The 13,776-nt window shown below is 33.7% G+C and overlaps 1 protein-coding gene across 1 annotated transcript in view; it reads left to right on the forward strand.

Annotated features, from left to right (window-relative positions):
• The window catches only part of TRDN (triadin), a 781,460-nt gene that overhangs the window by 480,402 nt on the left and 287,282 nt on the right, over window positions 1–13,776 (forward strand). Inside the window, exons 43-49 of the mRNA XM_063441781.1 lie at window positions 1,083–1,130; window positions 4,121–4,168; window positions 5,050–5,097; window positions 5,458–5,505; window positions 5,866–5,913; window positions 6,193–6,240; window positions 6,563–6,610. Of these exons, the coding sequence (XP_063297851.1) occupies window positions 1,083–1,130; window positions 4,121–4,168; window positions 5,050–5,097; window positions 5,458–5,505; window positions 5,866–5,913; window positions 6,193–6,240; window positions 6,563–6,610 (336 nt within the window). The remainder of the gene's footprint in view (window positions 1–1,082; window positions 1,131–4,120; window positions 4,169–5,049; window positions 5,098–5,457; window positions 5,506–5,865; window positions 5,914–6,192; window positions 6,241–6,562; window positions 6,611–13,776) is intronic.

A 13,776-nucleotide genomic window follows, 5' to 3' on the forward strand; every position in this document is an offset into this window, starting at 1 on the left:
TAGGCTGTGTATTTTATGTGTACTTTCACCTGGCATTGGGTTGTGTGCTGTAGAGATTAATGTGTGAAATTAGACACAGTATTACTCTGGGTTAACTTATAATGGTAGGCACACTTGATTATGGCAATCCCACTTAATGAGGGAACTATCTAATAAACAGCTGAAATATGAAAATTAATGGAATAAAGACCATTTATTCATTTTGCTTTTTCAGTTGCTTAGGAGAAAAGTTTCTAATGGTACCCTTATTTATTTATAGCAATACCACATAAGAATATCAAATTAGGGAGCTATCTACTAAACAGCTGAGAGGTCAACATTAAGTATAAAAGCAATTTTCTTAAATTTGCTTTTTAAGTTGCTAAATTAAAAAGTCCATTATGTGCTATCCTTATGAAAATGAATGGATCTGAAACATTTCAGAGTAATCTTTAGTTTTTTGGTTTGCTTACTTAAGTAGGCATTTAAAAATTTGAGTCTTCCAAATTGCCACATTTTCTAAAATTCAGACTAAATTAGATTTGAAAGGAAACAAATGCACATGCCTAAATAATATCATATTAGGCATAATCTAAAGAACATAGCATGGAAACTGTGTATTCTTCCCAAAACAATTACATTTAATGGAGCATTGCTTTGGTGCTGCAAATGTGTCTTGTGAAATCTGTAGGATATAACTTATTTTGCTTGAGCTGTTGCTTGTAGCAGTATAAAACACACATTTGAAAACTTTGTGTAATCTCCAGATTGTTCTTGAAGTATTTTATTTGACCATTAAGAAATGTATTTTTCTAGTCTTCCGGTAAGCCTTTACTCAGATTAGATAGTACTTTGTGTCCACTCTTATAAACAGAGTATTTATTTTGTGTACTGTGATCTTACATCACCTGCCTTGTCTTACAGAATTCCGGTTTCACAAAAACTAGTACTGTCCTGGTAACTAAAACCCAGCACCTGTGCTGCCATTTAATAATGGAATACTTTACTTCCTCATTACCCATTCTAATCTGAATAGCAATTAAAGGTTGCAAATACAGAGGCTGTACTAAAAATATTTATATTAACTTTTTTTTTTTTTTTAGAGACTCAACAAAAGAAATCTCATGAAGAACCTGCCAGACCAAAGAAAGGTAACTATGTATACATTTGTAAATAAAATATATAGGCTAAGATTCTCTCTTTACGTCAAAAGCAATGTTTTTTGCCCTAAATCCTGTCATTCTTAACTTGGAAAAATAAGGGTTACAGAAAGCTGTTTGCCATGTACGTTTGTTATCCTCTTCTGAGAGACTTTCAGCTCAGACCATTTCATGAGTCATTAAGCTAGTATGTAGCCACTTAGGTGGTTTAAGTGAAAAACGGAAAATATTTGTGTTAGACGCCAGTGGTTTTACTACAGCAAAACAGGTACTTTAATTAAGTTAACAGCAGTTGTGTGCACATCTAGATAATACAGCATAATGATTGCTTTTCTGTAGCATCATCAGTAAGAAAAACAAAAACTTATTCTTGCCACTTCTTTAAAATAATCTAAAGTAGCATCTTATCCAAAAATATAGAACTACAATATAAGAGGTGAATTTATTTTTAAATACTATACAGGGAACTTGGTAAAAATGTTGAAAATGAAAAATAAAACTGACTTTTCAATATTATTATACAATAATCATAATTTTATGAGATTATTGTGACCTATGGAGAGCCAAGGTTCACAAAGACATCAATCAGTTGGTGTGTCTAAATATTCTCTTGGTTGATTCCAATTGGTTGGGTTTAGCAGCCTGCTTTTGCAGGAAATAATATGTTCTGTGTTAATATGGAGATTTGTTGAACACCCAACCTTTGCACTTATCATCATGCTTACTATTGCAAGTGCTTCTATCTATATTTGCAATATCAAATTGCTAGTCTTAGTTATTCATAACTCTTCATATGTAATACTAAATAAACTCAGAAAATGTCAAAACATTACTATAGCCTCTGGTGAAGCTGATGCATTATTTAAATATTAACATATATGGAGTGTTCAGAGCTAACATTTATACATTATAATGTTAGAATGTAGTTGGTGTTTATAAGCTTCTTGGTAAGTAGCTGCTGTAGCTGTAAATGGTAGAGTTTATTAGAAAAGGTGAAGCATAAATAAAATGGCTTGCATTGATATTTTCAGTTAATTTATAAAAAGTTAAAACAAAACCAAAACATATAGGTAATTTTTTTTTTCATTGTGTTATTTTTATATTATCTAAAAATATTATTGCAATCCACTATTTTTTTTTTATTATAAATAATTTTTCTTTTTATTACTTATTCTTCTTCCATACAAAAACAATAATTGTACTTAATTACATGAAACGGTCTTCAATATATCGACAAAAAAAAAGTACAATTAATACAAAAACATACATTACATCAACTTGCATGCCGAGTAAAGAGCAAAGGAGCAAAGGGAGATCTTCTATTTCAGCACAGAACCTCTATGTCACATCGAGATCTTATACAAATTATCTACAATTTTAATCGGTCAACGCGACCCAGTAGTTCCATCACTCAGGAACAAACCTATTTACCGGTAACTCTTTAAGCTTTTCTTTCCAAAAGGTGCTATAGTCTTTGGCTTTCAAGTCTTTACCATGAAACTTATCTAATTGGGATTCCATCTCAAGTTGGTACTTAACTTGAGATAAGAGTTTATCTACACAAAAGGGTAGTGAATTTTTCCAATTCCTAGCTATTATGATTTTTACAGCTATCATAAAATGGATATAGATAGTAAAATCTTTCTGAGATAAGGAATCAATATTTAAGTGTAAATAGCATTTTCTGGGCCTTTAGGTATAGGTTTAGAAATACATTTTTCCATAATAACAAAAGTTTCCTGCCAAAAGTTTCTTACAATATCACAATCCCACCAAATATGTAAGTAAGAGCCCACTTGTCGTTTACATCTCCAACATAATGGTGAAGTCGAGCTGTACATATTGGCCACTCTGGTGGGAACAAAATACCATCTGTTTATTACTTTATATGTTGTTTCCAGTAAATTCAGGCAATGAATACTTCTGGCTGTTTTAAATATAATCGTACACCAATCTTCCCTAGTAATTCTTATTTTTAATTCTTTCTCCCATTTTTGCACAGAAGTAATAACAGGGGGTGCATCAGACTTTAGAATGGCTTTCATTGCTAAGGCAGAGACACTATTTGCTCTTTTGTTGTTTAATAGGAGACATATCGTCTTAGCCCCAGCTTGTAAATTGTGATCAATCTTTTGATTTAAATTTTTTTTTAATCTCAGGTACGTAAATAGTTCTTTGTTAGGTAGCTTAAATTCCTGTTTCAATAGTGGAAAAGGTTTAATTTTATCCTTTAAGAACAACTGGTCTGTCTGAACAATACCAATCCACTATTTAAGAACTTTAGGTATATCATTATATTTTATTGACTCTCCACCTTTTCTATGTGGCTTTTGTTTGTGTTGTGTTTTACACACTATATTAAAGTATATTTCAAGGATAGTACATGACTGTTTGTAGTGTAAATTTATTTTGCACTAATTATCACTACCGTTTATGTTTCTAAATGGTAGAATTGCTTTGAATTGGAACCGTTGGAACAATAAAGATGTGGAATTCCTAGCCTGAAGTAGTTTTATCAGAGTCCGTACAGATGTTTAAGCAGCAACAAGATGCATACTTGCAAAAATATGATATTCAATTATATTATTTTTCAACTGTAGGGTAATGGCTTCTTGATCCAAGGATAAATCTGACTGCCATTCTGGGGTTAAGAGGGAATTTCTTTTCCTAGTTTGTCACAAAATTGGAAGTGCTTCAAATTGGGTTTTTTGCCTTCTTTTGGATCAACAGCAAATAACAAATGTGAGGAAGGCTGAACTTGATGGACACATGTCTCTTTTCAGCCTATGTAACTATGTAACTATGTAATCCATTATATCCCCACTTTGGTCCCTGCTGCTGTTATATTACAAACCATGCAATTCTATCATAGCCTCTCACATGCAGGTCATCATAAGCTTTCTAGTATAGAAAATATTGGGTTGGTATTTGCCATCCCAGCATAAGAATATGATTCTAACAGATCAATATTTGTTCCTTAGAGTCTACTGCCAAGAAACACACCGAAGAACCAGCTAAAAGAGAGAAAGGTATGTGATTTTTTTTTCTGATACCTTTTTTATACAATGTAAGGAAAAAATATAATGTAAGGAAAAATACCAGGTATTACATTCATAGTTACAAATACATTTGCCTATACAACATCACTATGTGAGGCTACAATAAGTAAGCTTAAAGTTAGATTTTTTGTAGAAGGGTTTATCCAGCTCTGGTGATACAATATCCCATTGTCTTTTTGTCTAGGTTCATATGTTGTCTAAATGTGATCTACAAAAAGCAAACAGTTTTTCTAGCTACAAAAATATGACTTATGCCTTGCTTGCACAGTTGGTGTATATCGCATGCCAATCTCATAATGTTCCATATCCCGTAAGGCTCCATTTACAACGGCTATGCAGCAATAATGTAAATGTCAAGGTGTGCACAGTAATTTAAAATAAAGGGACTTTTTTCAGCCAGGCATAAAGAGATACATTTTACATGTTTGTGTTATTTCAGAGGTTTTCACAAACTTAACTGTTTATTTCAAATCTTTAAATGTTTCATAATTAAAATTTGTCTCACTGCTAATCCAAATGTGTTGAAATAATGAAAACAATATTGAATCAAGAATTACATTTCTATACTACAATACATTTGCAACATATCAACAAGTGTTTTTTTTTTTTCTTCTTCTTCCTGCAACTATAACAGTAGAGAGGAGATACTAGAAACTAGGTGCAGCTAACTATATCTGATTTGTGGAGTGCTAGTTATCCATTGTTTGAGCATCCAATGATTGTGTACAACATTGGGAAATTAACTAGTAAAGTTGAGAAATGCTTAACAATGTGCCAGATTTTCTTGAAACTGTATCTCCATGTATTTTGGAAAGTACATTGTTAATAGGTATATTTGATATTACCTTTAGAGACAGACAAGAAAGAGCATAAAAAAGAAGAAACAAAACAAAAGAAAGGTAAGGCAAAATATTCTATCAAATGCATTAATTTTATTTATACATTGAGATAAATCTGCAAATTAAGAACTAATTATTATTTTTGAAACTGTGCCTATAGAGTAAAAATGCTGGAGACTGGGTGAAACTAACTTTATCTGATTTTTTGGAGTGCTAGTTATCCATTGTTTGGACATCTAATTCGTACTTACAAAATTGGGAAATGGGCTTGTAAAATTGGGAAATGCTTATACTTACAACATTGGAAAATTGGCTTGTAAATTGAGAAATGCTTAACAATGTGCCAGATTTTCTTGAAACTGTATCTCCATGTATTTTGGAAAGTACATTGTTAATAGGTATATTTGATATTACCTTTAGAGACAGACAAGAAAGAGCATAAAAAAGAAGAAACAAAACAAAAGAAAGGTAAGGCAAAATATTCTATCAAATGCATTAATTTCATTTATACATTGAGATAAATCTGCAAATTAAGAACTAATTATTATTTTTGAAACTGTGCCTATAGAGTAAAAATGCTGGAGACTGGGTGAAACTAACTTTATCTGATTTTTTGGAGTGCTAGTTATCCATTGTTTGGACATCTAATTCGTACTTACAAAATTGGGAAATGGGCTTGTAAAATTGGGAAATGCTTATACTTACAACATTGGAAAATTGGCTTGTAAATTGAGAAATGCTTAACAATGTGCCAGATTTTCTTAACACTGTATCTCCATGTATTTTTTAAAGTATATCTTTAATAGGTATATTTGATATTACCTTTAGAGATAGACAAGAAAGAGCATAAAAAAGAAGAAACAAAAGAAAAGAAAGGTAAGGCAAAATATTCTATCAAATACATTAATTTAATTTATACATTGAGATAAATCTACAAATTATTATTTTTACAACTGTGCCTATATAGAGAAAATACTAGAGACTGGGTAAAGCTAACTATATCTGATTTTCGGAGTGCTAGCTGTTGGCTGTTCGAACATACAACAATTAATCATAAAAATGGGGAAATGCAATGTTAAAATTAAGAAATGGTTAATGTGATGGGATTTAGCCAGATATTCTTGAGAATTTATCTCTATTTGATATTATCTTTAGAGACAGGTAACAAAGAGCATGAAGAAGAAAAAACAAAAGTAAAGAAAGGTAAGATAAAATATACTAACAAATCAATAATTAAATGTATACAAGAAAATAAATATGCAAATTATATATTTTTTCTGCAAATGTACCTATTGAGAGGAATCTCTTGAAATTGAGCAAAGCTAACCATGTCTGATCTTTGGAGTGCTAGCTTACATTCATTTGAAAAACCAGTGATAAATCCTAAAAACTTTAAAAAAATGGCTTGTAAAATTGGGAAGTACTCAACAACCCAATTGTGATTTAGCCAATCTTTCTTTCATCCTATATTTGCATGCATTTTGTATGGTATGCCTTTAATATGTATATTTGATATTGCCTTTAGAGACAGACAAGAAAGAACACAAAGACAAAGAAATAAAAGTAAAGAAAGGTAATATTTTATACTTCATTGCTATTGTAGTTATGAGATCAAGCTTTACAATCTGTTAATACAATATAACTGTATTACAGTTTCATGTTTCTGAATTATTATAGATTCATGGCTCCTACATGTCTGACAGCTGGCAACAAAATAATATTGACTTGTTTGTTTTTTCAGTTGTCTTGTCCTACTGTGTTTTATACCCCATCTCCTCTAGACTCTAAGCTCATTTGAGCAGGGTCCTCTTCTTCCTATTGTTCCTTTAAGTTTTTGTAATTGTCTCATTTAATTTAAATTCTCCCCCTCTAATATTGTAAAGCTATGGAATCTGTTGGTGCTATAATAATAATAATACTATTGCTACTTGAAAATACAGCAATAATGGAAGTCATATTTAAAAATAAATAAATATACTTATCAATATGAGTATGCACAAAGTTTAATATAATTCGCATACGTAGATTGTATATAATATAGTATACAAAAGCAAATCTAAAGTAGGCAAATCATATTGCACATCAAGAACCTTGAAACCTTTGTTTTGAATATGCCTTGATCCCAAAATAGCATTATGTAAATCATTAATGCAAGGAAAACATAGGAACAAGCATGTAGCACAGTACAAATATAAATATTGAGTTGGTTTACACAATTTAGATAAATGTATTTTATGTCTCTATTACTTTGTTTTTTAGCATTTGTAAATTGACAGAAAAAAATAAATATTAAATTGTCCAGGGTTTGAAAAAAATGGAGAATAATAAAATCATAAGCTCTTGCTAATCTATATATTTAAATTTACTATGCAAAACTGTCCCAATATATATTATGATGTGTTTAGAGACAAACATGAAATAACATAAAGAATCACAGCAAATAAAGAAAAGTCAATTTGTAAACTTTGGTTTTGATTTTAACCACTGATTTGTTAGTTTTCTTAAAATATGTCTATTGATAGCTTCTATCCTTTTATCCATATATCTATTCACAGATTCCGTCCATCTATCTATCATGTTACCTAACACCACTTTTGTAATGAGTAATTATGCCATTTTGTGTGGCTTTTCAGGATATTCTCATCTTTATTCTCCATATATAATATTTTTGTTTAATGTCTGTTTATTTTCACTTTAAAAATTGCATACAGATGTCGAGAAACAGATATCAGAATCACAAAGTCTGGTATATATAGATAACATCAACAGTGTATAAGAGTCAGTGTACATCATATATATAATTATAGATTGGAAAGCTCCATGCCCAAATACATATTAGTACACATTCTAGCTTCTCATACTGTTGTGGAGTATGTCATGTAGTATTAACAACCATTACAGTGCGGTTTGAGTACCAAAACTAGTCATCCTTTGGCAATGATATATACATAAACGAACAAAGGAAATAACAACAAAGGAAATAATAATAAAGGAATTTATAGGCTGTCTAGATTAAACAGTGAATGTCTGCTGTGGCCACAAAGCAGGGGAAAAGAAACATGCATCAAGTGTGATGGAAATTTGTTACCAGTTTAAGTGTGTAGAAGCTTTAAAAGTGAGTGTGGGTGCTCAGTATGGGGATTTCAATCATTGTACTACATTTAAGCTATCCCCATGGTCTCTGATGATCTCTCCATTATCGCTGTCTAAAATGTGGGGTGTCTGTCTAGTGGACGGATCTATATGGGCCTATGGTGGTGGTGGGGGCAGGGGTGCATAAGTAATATAGGGAGGTAATAACTAATTTGTGATTTCTATGGCTAGACAAGTGGTATCTTGTCCTCCTAAACTGGGCATCACTTTGCTCTGGCTTTACCTTGCCTGAAATGGATTATGATGTAATTTTTTGAATACTTAATATTAAATATCAAATGAAAGAAAGGTTAACACGAGTTATAGTTGATTTTCAATGTGGTATGACTCCTAATGTTTTAATACTTCCTCTTAAAGGGAGAAAGATGTTAATGCTAAATTTGATAAATATCTCTTTAAACTTAGAAGAACCTTTCCATTATTATTGAATGGCTATGCTTTGGTGGACCCAAGCACATATTTGCTTCCTGTACCTCTGCAATTAGTACCAGAGATTTACACAAAACATTTTTATAAGTTAGGATACTTCTTACTGTACTGAACAAGAAGAAAGATGAAAATGTAAACTAATCACCTGAAGAAAAAGAAAAAGAAATAGTCATGTGACCAGACTGTGGTTTAAACTTAAAAAAAATATATTAGTACTTTACACATTATTAGTAGATGTATATGCAACTCTGTATCCATATATATTTGCACAGATTAAGCTGGTATTGAATAAAATGCTCCTTTTCTCTTTCTGTATCAAATAACATTAAGAAAATCATAACTCCAATTTTCCTTCCCTAAGGAAGGGATTGTGCTTATTCTTGAAGGAAATCTCAATTTAATTGCCCTTCATGATTATGTGTGCTGGCTATTCAGGCATAACTGAATAACTACTGCCAAGTTTAAATATTGAAATTTGTGCCGTCCCAATATCCAATCAACCAATCAGGATCGGCGACTTCGTGTAGATCCATCTGAGATTGCTGATTGCGTCTCAGACCTCGTTTTGAATCAGACGTGTGACATACTTCTGGGGATGCATGAAACGTTCTATGCGTTCCAACTTGAGTTCCACTTGATATGGTGACTCACTTTCAGGTGAATAGCAGACGCTGGTATCAAAATTCTACCAGAGGTCTATAGTTGTCCATACATATAAAATCCAATAGCACTCAATATAAAATACAATGAATATGTACGCAAAAAATATATAAACGATAAGAAAGGAGAGGGTGGAGCCTACTGTCAGCAGCGGACGGACGCACTTTCTCATAGCTCCGGCATTGATTAATAATCAAATCAATAAAAATATAAATTTAACCAAAAAAAAAATGAATACCTTTGCAATTCCAGAAAGCATGGGCAGGAAAACGAAGAAACAAAAGCCTGACAAGCCCCAGATGGGGATGAATATCGGCGATATGAAGATAAGATAAGAAAGGAGATATGTATTAGTAAATATGAAATTGAGGCAATATAAAATAACAATGATTCTACAAAGATATTTCTTATACTCATACAATAATAATATAATAATGGTCATACCCAACACCATATTAAAATCAATATTGCAAAACTACAAAAAAGGTGAAAAATAAATATACTTAGTGAAATAAAATCAAACTATTAGAAATATTAAAAATTAAAAAAGACTATAAAAACTATAAATAATAACTAAAAATACAAATTAAATAAAATTAAAAATTAAAAAATTAATAAATAAAAAAAAAATTAAAAATTAAAATTAAAATGGCAAACTAAATCAAAATCAACATTCAAACCCATTGGATGTAGTGTATTAAGAACATTGATCCAAAACCCTTTTTCTACGTCTAAGTCTCATCATCTGGTCTCCCCCTCTCATTTATAGACACCTTTTCTATAGTCATGCACAAAAAAGTGTTAAAATTTAAAGATGAACAACAGTTGCAATGAATAGGAATAGAATGTGTGATCTTTTTCAGAATTTATTGCAATGTTCCATAAATCTCATTTTGAGGGGTCTACCAGCATACCATAACTACAGGTCAACAGATAAATCATATAAGTTGTTCTTGGGTAAAAATCTACTACCTTTGCAAGTTCCAAACTTATAAAAACGTGTATTTGTTTGGCCTCTTCTAAAAATCATCTTAGAAACTGGGGGTGTAACGACACCCCCAGGCATAAAAAGGGGTTAAAAGCCATTTAGTAGATATTCCCCTTCCAGAGATACAGGCATAGCTACTGCAGAACACCAAACTCCCGAACTGCATACAAAATAACACTCCAAACTCCCGAACTGGAACCTCATGAATAGCTGCTAGCAGACGAACAGGAAAAGCATCCAAGCGGCTTACACTCCTGGCAATCAGTCTCTAACAGCATACAGTAAATCCCTCCAAAAAATAGACAGAGCTCCGTGTTGAGGGTCAAGCAGTGGTCTGGTTTAATGTGGGCTACCTGCCCGGTATTTATGCAGGTCTTCCACCTGGTGGAAACTCCCCTAGGGGACCAGATGGAAGACTGGGACACACATGGTAAAATGACTAATCACAGGCATACAGGGTTAAAACACTCCCACAGTACATTACAATCCCTCCCCTCTATCCTAGAGATAATTGGGAAGTAATCCAATTATCTCCAAGGACAGAGGCAAAACTCCATTGAGCACATGTCAGTAAAAAGACACAAAAAACACAATGTTGCAAATAATGAATAAAACATAAATACATTCTACCTATCCCCAGATAGCTTAGATCTGAGCACACATTATTATCGAATGGCGCTCAGATCACATACATACAGTTCAATCGCCATGGAGCCAAAGTCTTTCCCATAGTTTTTCGTTATACGAATAGGCTCCATGGCATGGCTATCTGGGGTGATGCTGTTCATATGGTTAAACTACCGAATGAACAGGCATTCGGTTAAATGACCGAATACAGAAGCAAGGAAGCTGACCGCTCAGCAGTGTTCGCGCAAATAAGTGTCCGTTTAGAGTTCCATAGTTTGGGCGCTGAACACCGCTGGCCGTTTGGGACTTTAAAATGGCCACCGCCACGTGTTCGGCAAACGAACAAAGGCCACCCAGCATTCGTCAATTAAGCTACGGTTAACCGCAGCTTCTGGGAGGCACACTCCAGCTCCCAGGTGGTTCAGTCATTCATTCATGCGTTTGTTCGGTACATTGAATTTACCGACCACCCTGGCAGAAAGGCACGAACAAGCCTTTCTGCAGGGGAAAATACAAGGTTTACCATGGGGCCATAGTCCAGAGGAAACATGCGGGCAACCAGGCTCCTCCAATGCAATGTGGCGAGATTGATCTTGTCACAGGGGGTAATTGTTGTTTTAAAAATTCATCCTCCAATAAAAGTGGCCAATGATGTTCTAAAACCTTTTTAATTTGAAAAGCTTGTGCACTATATTGTGTGATAAAAGAAGTGCCCAAATTAGGGTTAGCATTGGTGGTCTTTTTATCTATTAAAAAATATTTCTATCAACAGTTTTTAAACGGCTTATCTCTTGTTCTATAGAGGTGCTGGAATACCCTTTTTCTAAAAACTTGTCTTTTAAAATTTTACTTTGTTCTTAAAAATTATTTTCATCAGTACAGTTATGTTTTAATCTTGTGAACTGTCTTCTTGGAACACTCCGGAAACAGTTAGGGTGATGACCACTATTAGTATGTATAAAAGAATTGGCGTTGGTTGGTTTAAAAAGTATTTTTATACGTTTTTATACGTGAATCTTGGATAAAAATTGTAAGATCTAAAAAATTTATCTTTTCTTTATTAATTTCTGGTGTAATCATTAGTGTTAATGTAATTGATAAAAAGATGAAAGTTTTCCACAGTCCCCTTCCAAATTATTAAAATATAATCTATATACCTTCTACATAGCACAAAGTCTGCTCCAAAGGGGTTATTGGACCATATATGTTTTGTTTCCCAATTGTCCATAAAAAATATTCGCATAACTTAAAACCTGGATATTCCAAGCCATAGCTGAAGGCTTCAAGTCTTCTTCAAAAAACAATTCCTCCAAGAAACATCAAAGAGCTGAATCCTTTTATCCCTCATCAGAATCTGAGCTGGAATCCTTGGAAAATTTACTGACGAGGAGGAGGAGGATATGGAGCATGGCCCTAAATCCTTAGACTACAAGTCTGTCGAAAAACGTATCTTCCTTATAAAAAATACCCTTAAATTACAGGAAGAAAAAACAGAATCCTTAAAATCTGACAAATATTTTGAAGACCTCTGATCTTCAAAACCCTTGTTTCCTGTGCATCCTTCTATCAAGGAAATGATCGTTAATGAATGGGCCAGACCAGGGAAGAAAGTTACATTAAAAAATAAGATTCCTCAGATCTACCCCTTCATCTCGAAGGTTTGCAAAACTTGGACTGCTATCCCAAAAATTGATGCAAATTGCGCTGAGTACTATGCTTTCCATTGACTCCATGGCATATCTACGAGAACCTATGGAGAAAAGACTGGATGCCAACCTAATAAAAGCTTATCTGTCTCTTGGCTCAGTCTTACATCCAGCTATAGCCCTTACCACCTTGTCCAGAGCTATGAAGGTATGGTTAGACAACCTGGAAGAAGATATCCAAAGAGGTGTAAGAAGAGACACCTTCTGGACAACATTAGGGACTTCAGACTCACCGCTGACTTTAGCTCTGAAGCATCCCTGAATATCTCCAAGATGATTGCCAAAAGCATGGCATTATCTGTATCAGCCAGAAGAGCCCTCTTGGGGAGCTGACTACTCTTCAAAAGCCTCCCTTTGCGCTCTTCCCTTCCATTGTGATCTCCTTTTTGGGAAAGTCCTTGATGAGGCTATCCAAAAAGCAGCAGACAGCAAGAAAGCTTTTCTACCTCAAGGGAAGAGAACCCCATACTCTTCCTCATGGAAAGACAAGAGGTTTCGTTACAGGTCCTTTCGAGACAATAGGTCAAACCAGGTAAACAATACAACAAATATGCATCTTGGTGAAAATATCAGCCTTCATTTTCCTCTAAATCCTCCAGAGGAAGTGGATCGAGAGTCCCTTCCAAAATCTTCTGAAGGTTTACAGGCCCATACAGACTGCTTAGGAGGAAGACTTCAGCCTATGGCCATACCAGTTTGAAAGTGCCTGATCTCGTCAGAGATCGAATCCAAATCCACTATTATTCCCAATATCAACAAAGGGGATTGGCTCATGTCCACAGACCCGAGGCATGCACATTACCACATTTCCATCTACCCTCTTCATCACAGGTTCCTCCGATTTCATATTATGGGACAGCATTTTCAATTCAGAGGCCTTCTTTTCTGCTTAAGCCTTGCTCAAAGGACCTTCTAAAAAATCTTAGTGGTCCTTACAGCACATCTGAGAAAACAGGGGCTTGTTATATTTCACTACCTAGACGACATTTTAATAGTTGCTCCATCTCATCAAGAAGCCTCTTGTCACATTATACAGGCCCTGAATTGTCTACAGGAACATGGTTGGATTATCAACAAAGGGAAGTGTGATCTGACTCTGTCTCAACAAGCTATATTCCTGGAGGCTTATATCAACACCGTAGAAGCAAAGGTTTTCCTATAACAAAAAAGTATAAG

The sequence above is a fragment of the Pelobates fuscus genome, chromosome 2 (assembly GCF_036172605.1).
Source record: "Pelobates fuscus isolate aPelFus1 chromosome 2, aPelFus1.pri, whole genome shotgun sequence".
NCBI classification, from domain to species: Eukaryota; Metazoa; Chordata; class Amphibia; order Anura; family Pelobatidae; genus Pelobates; species Pelobates fuscus.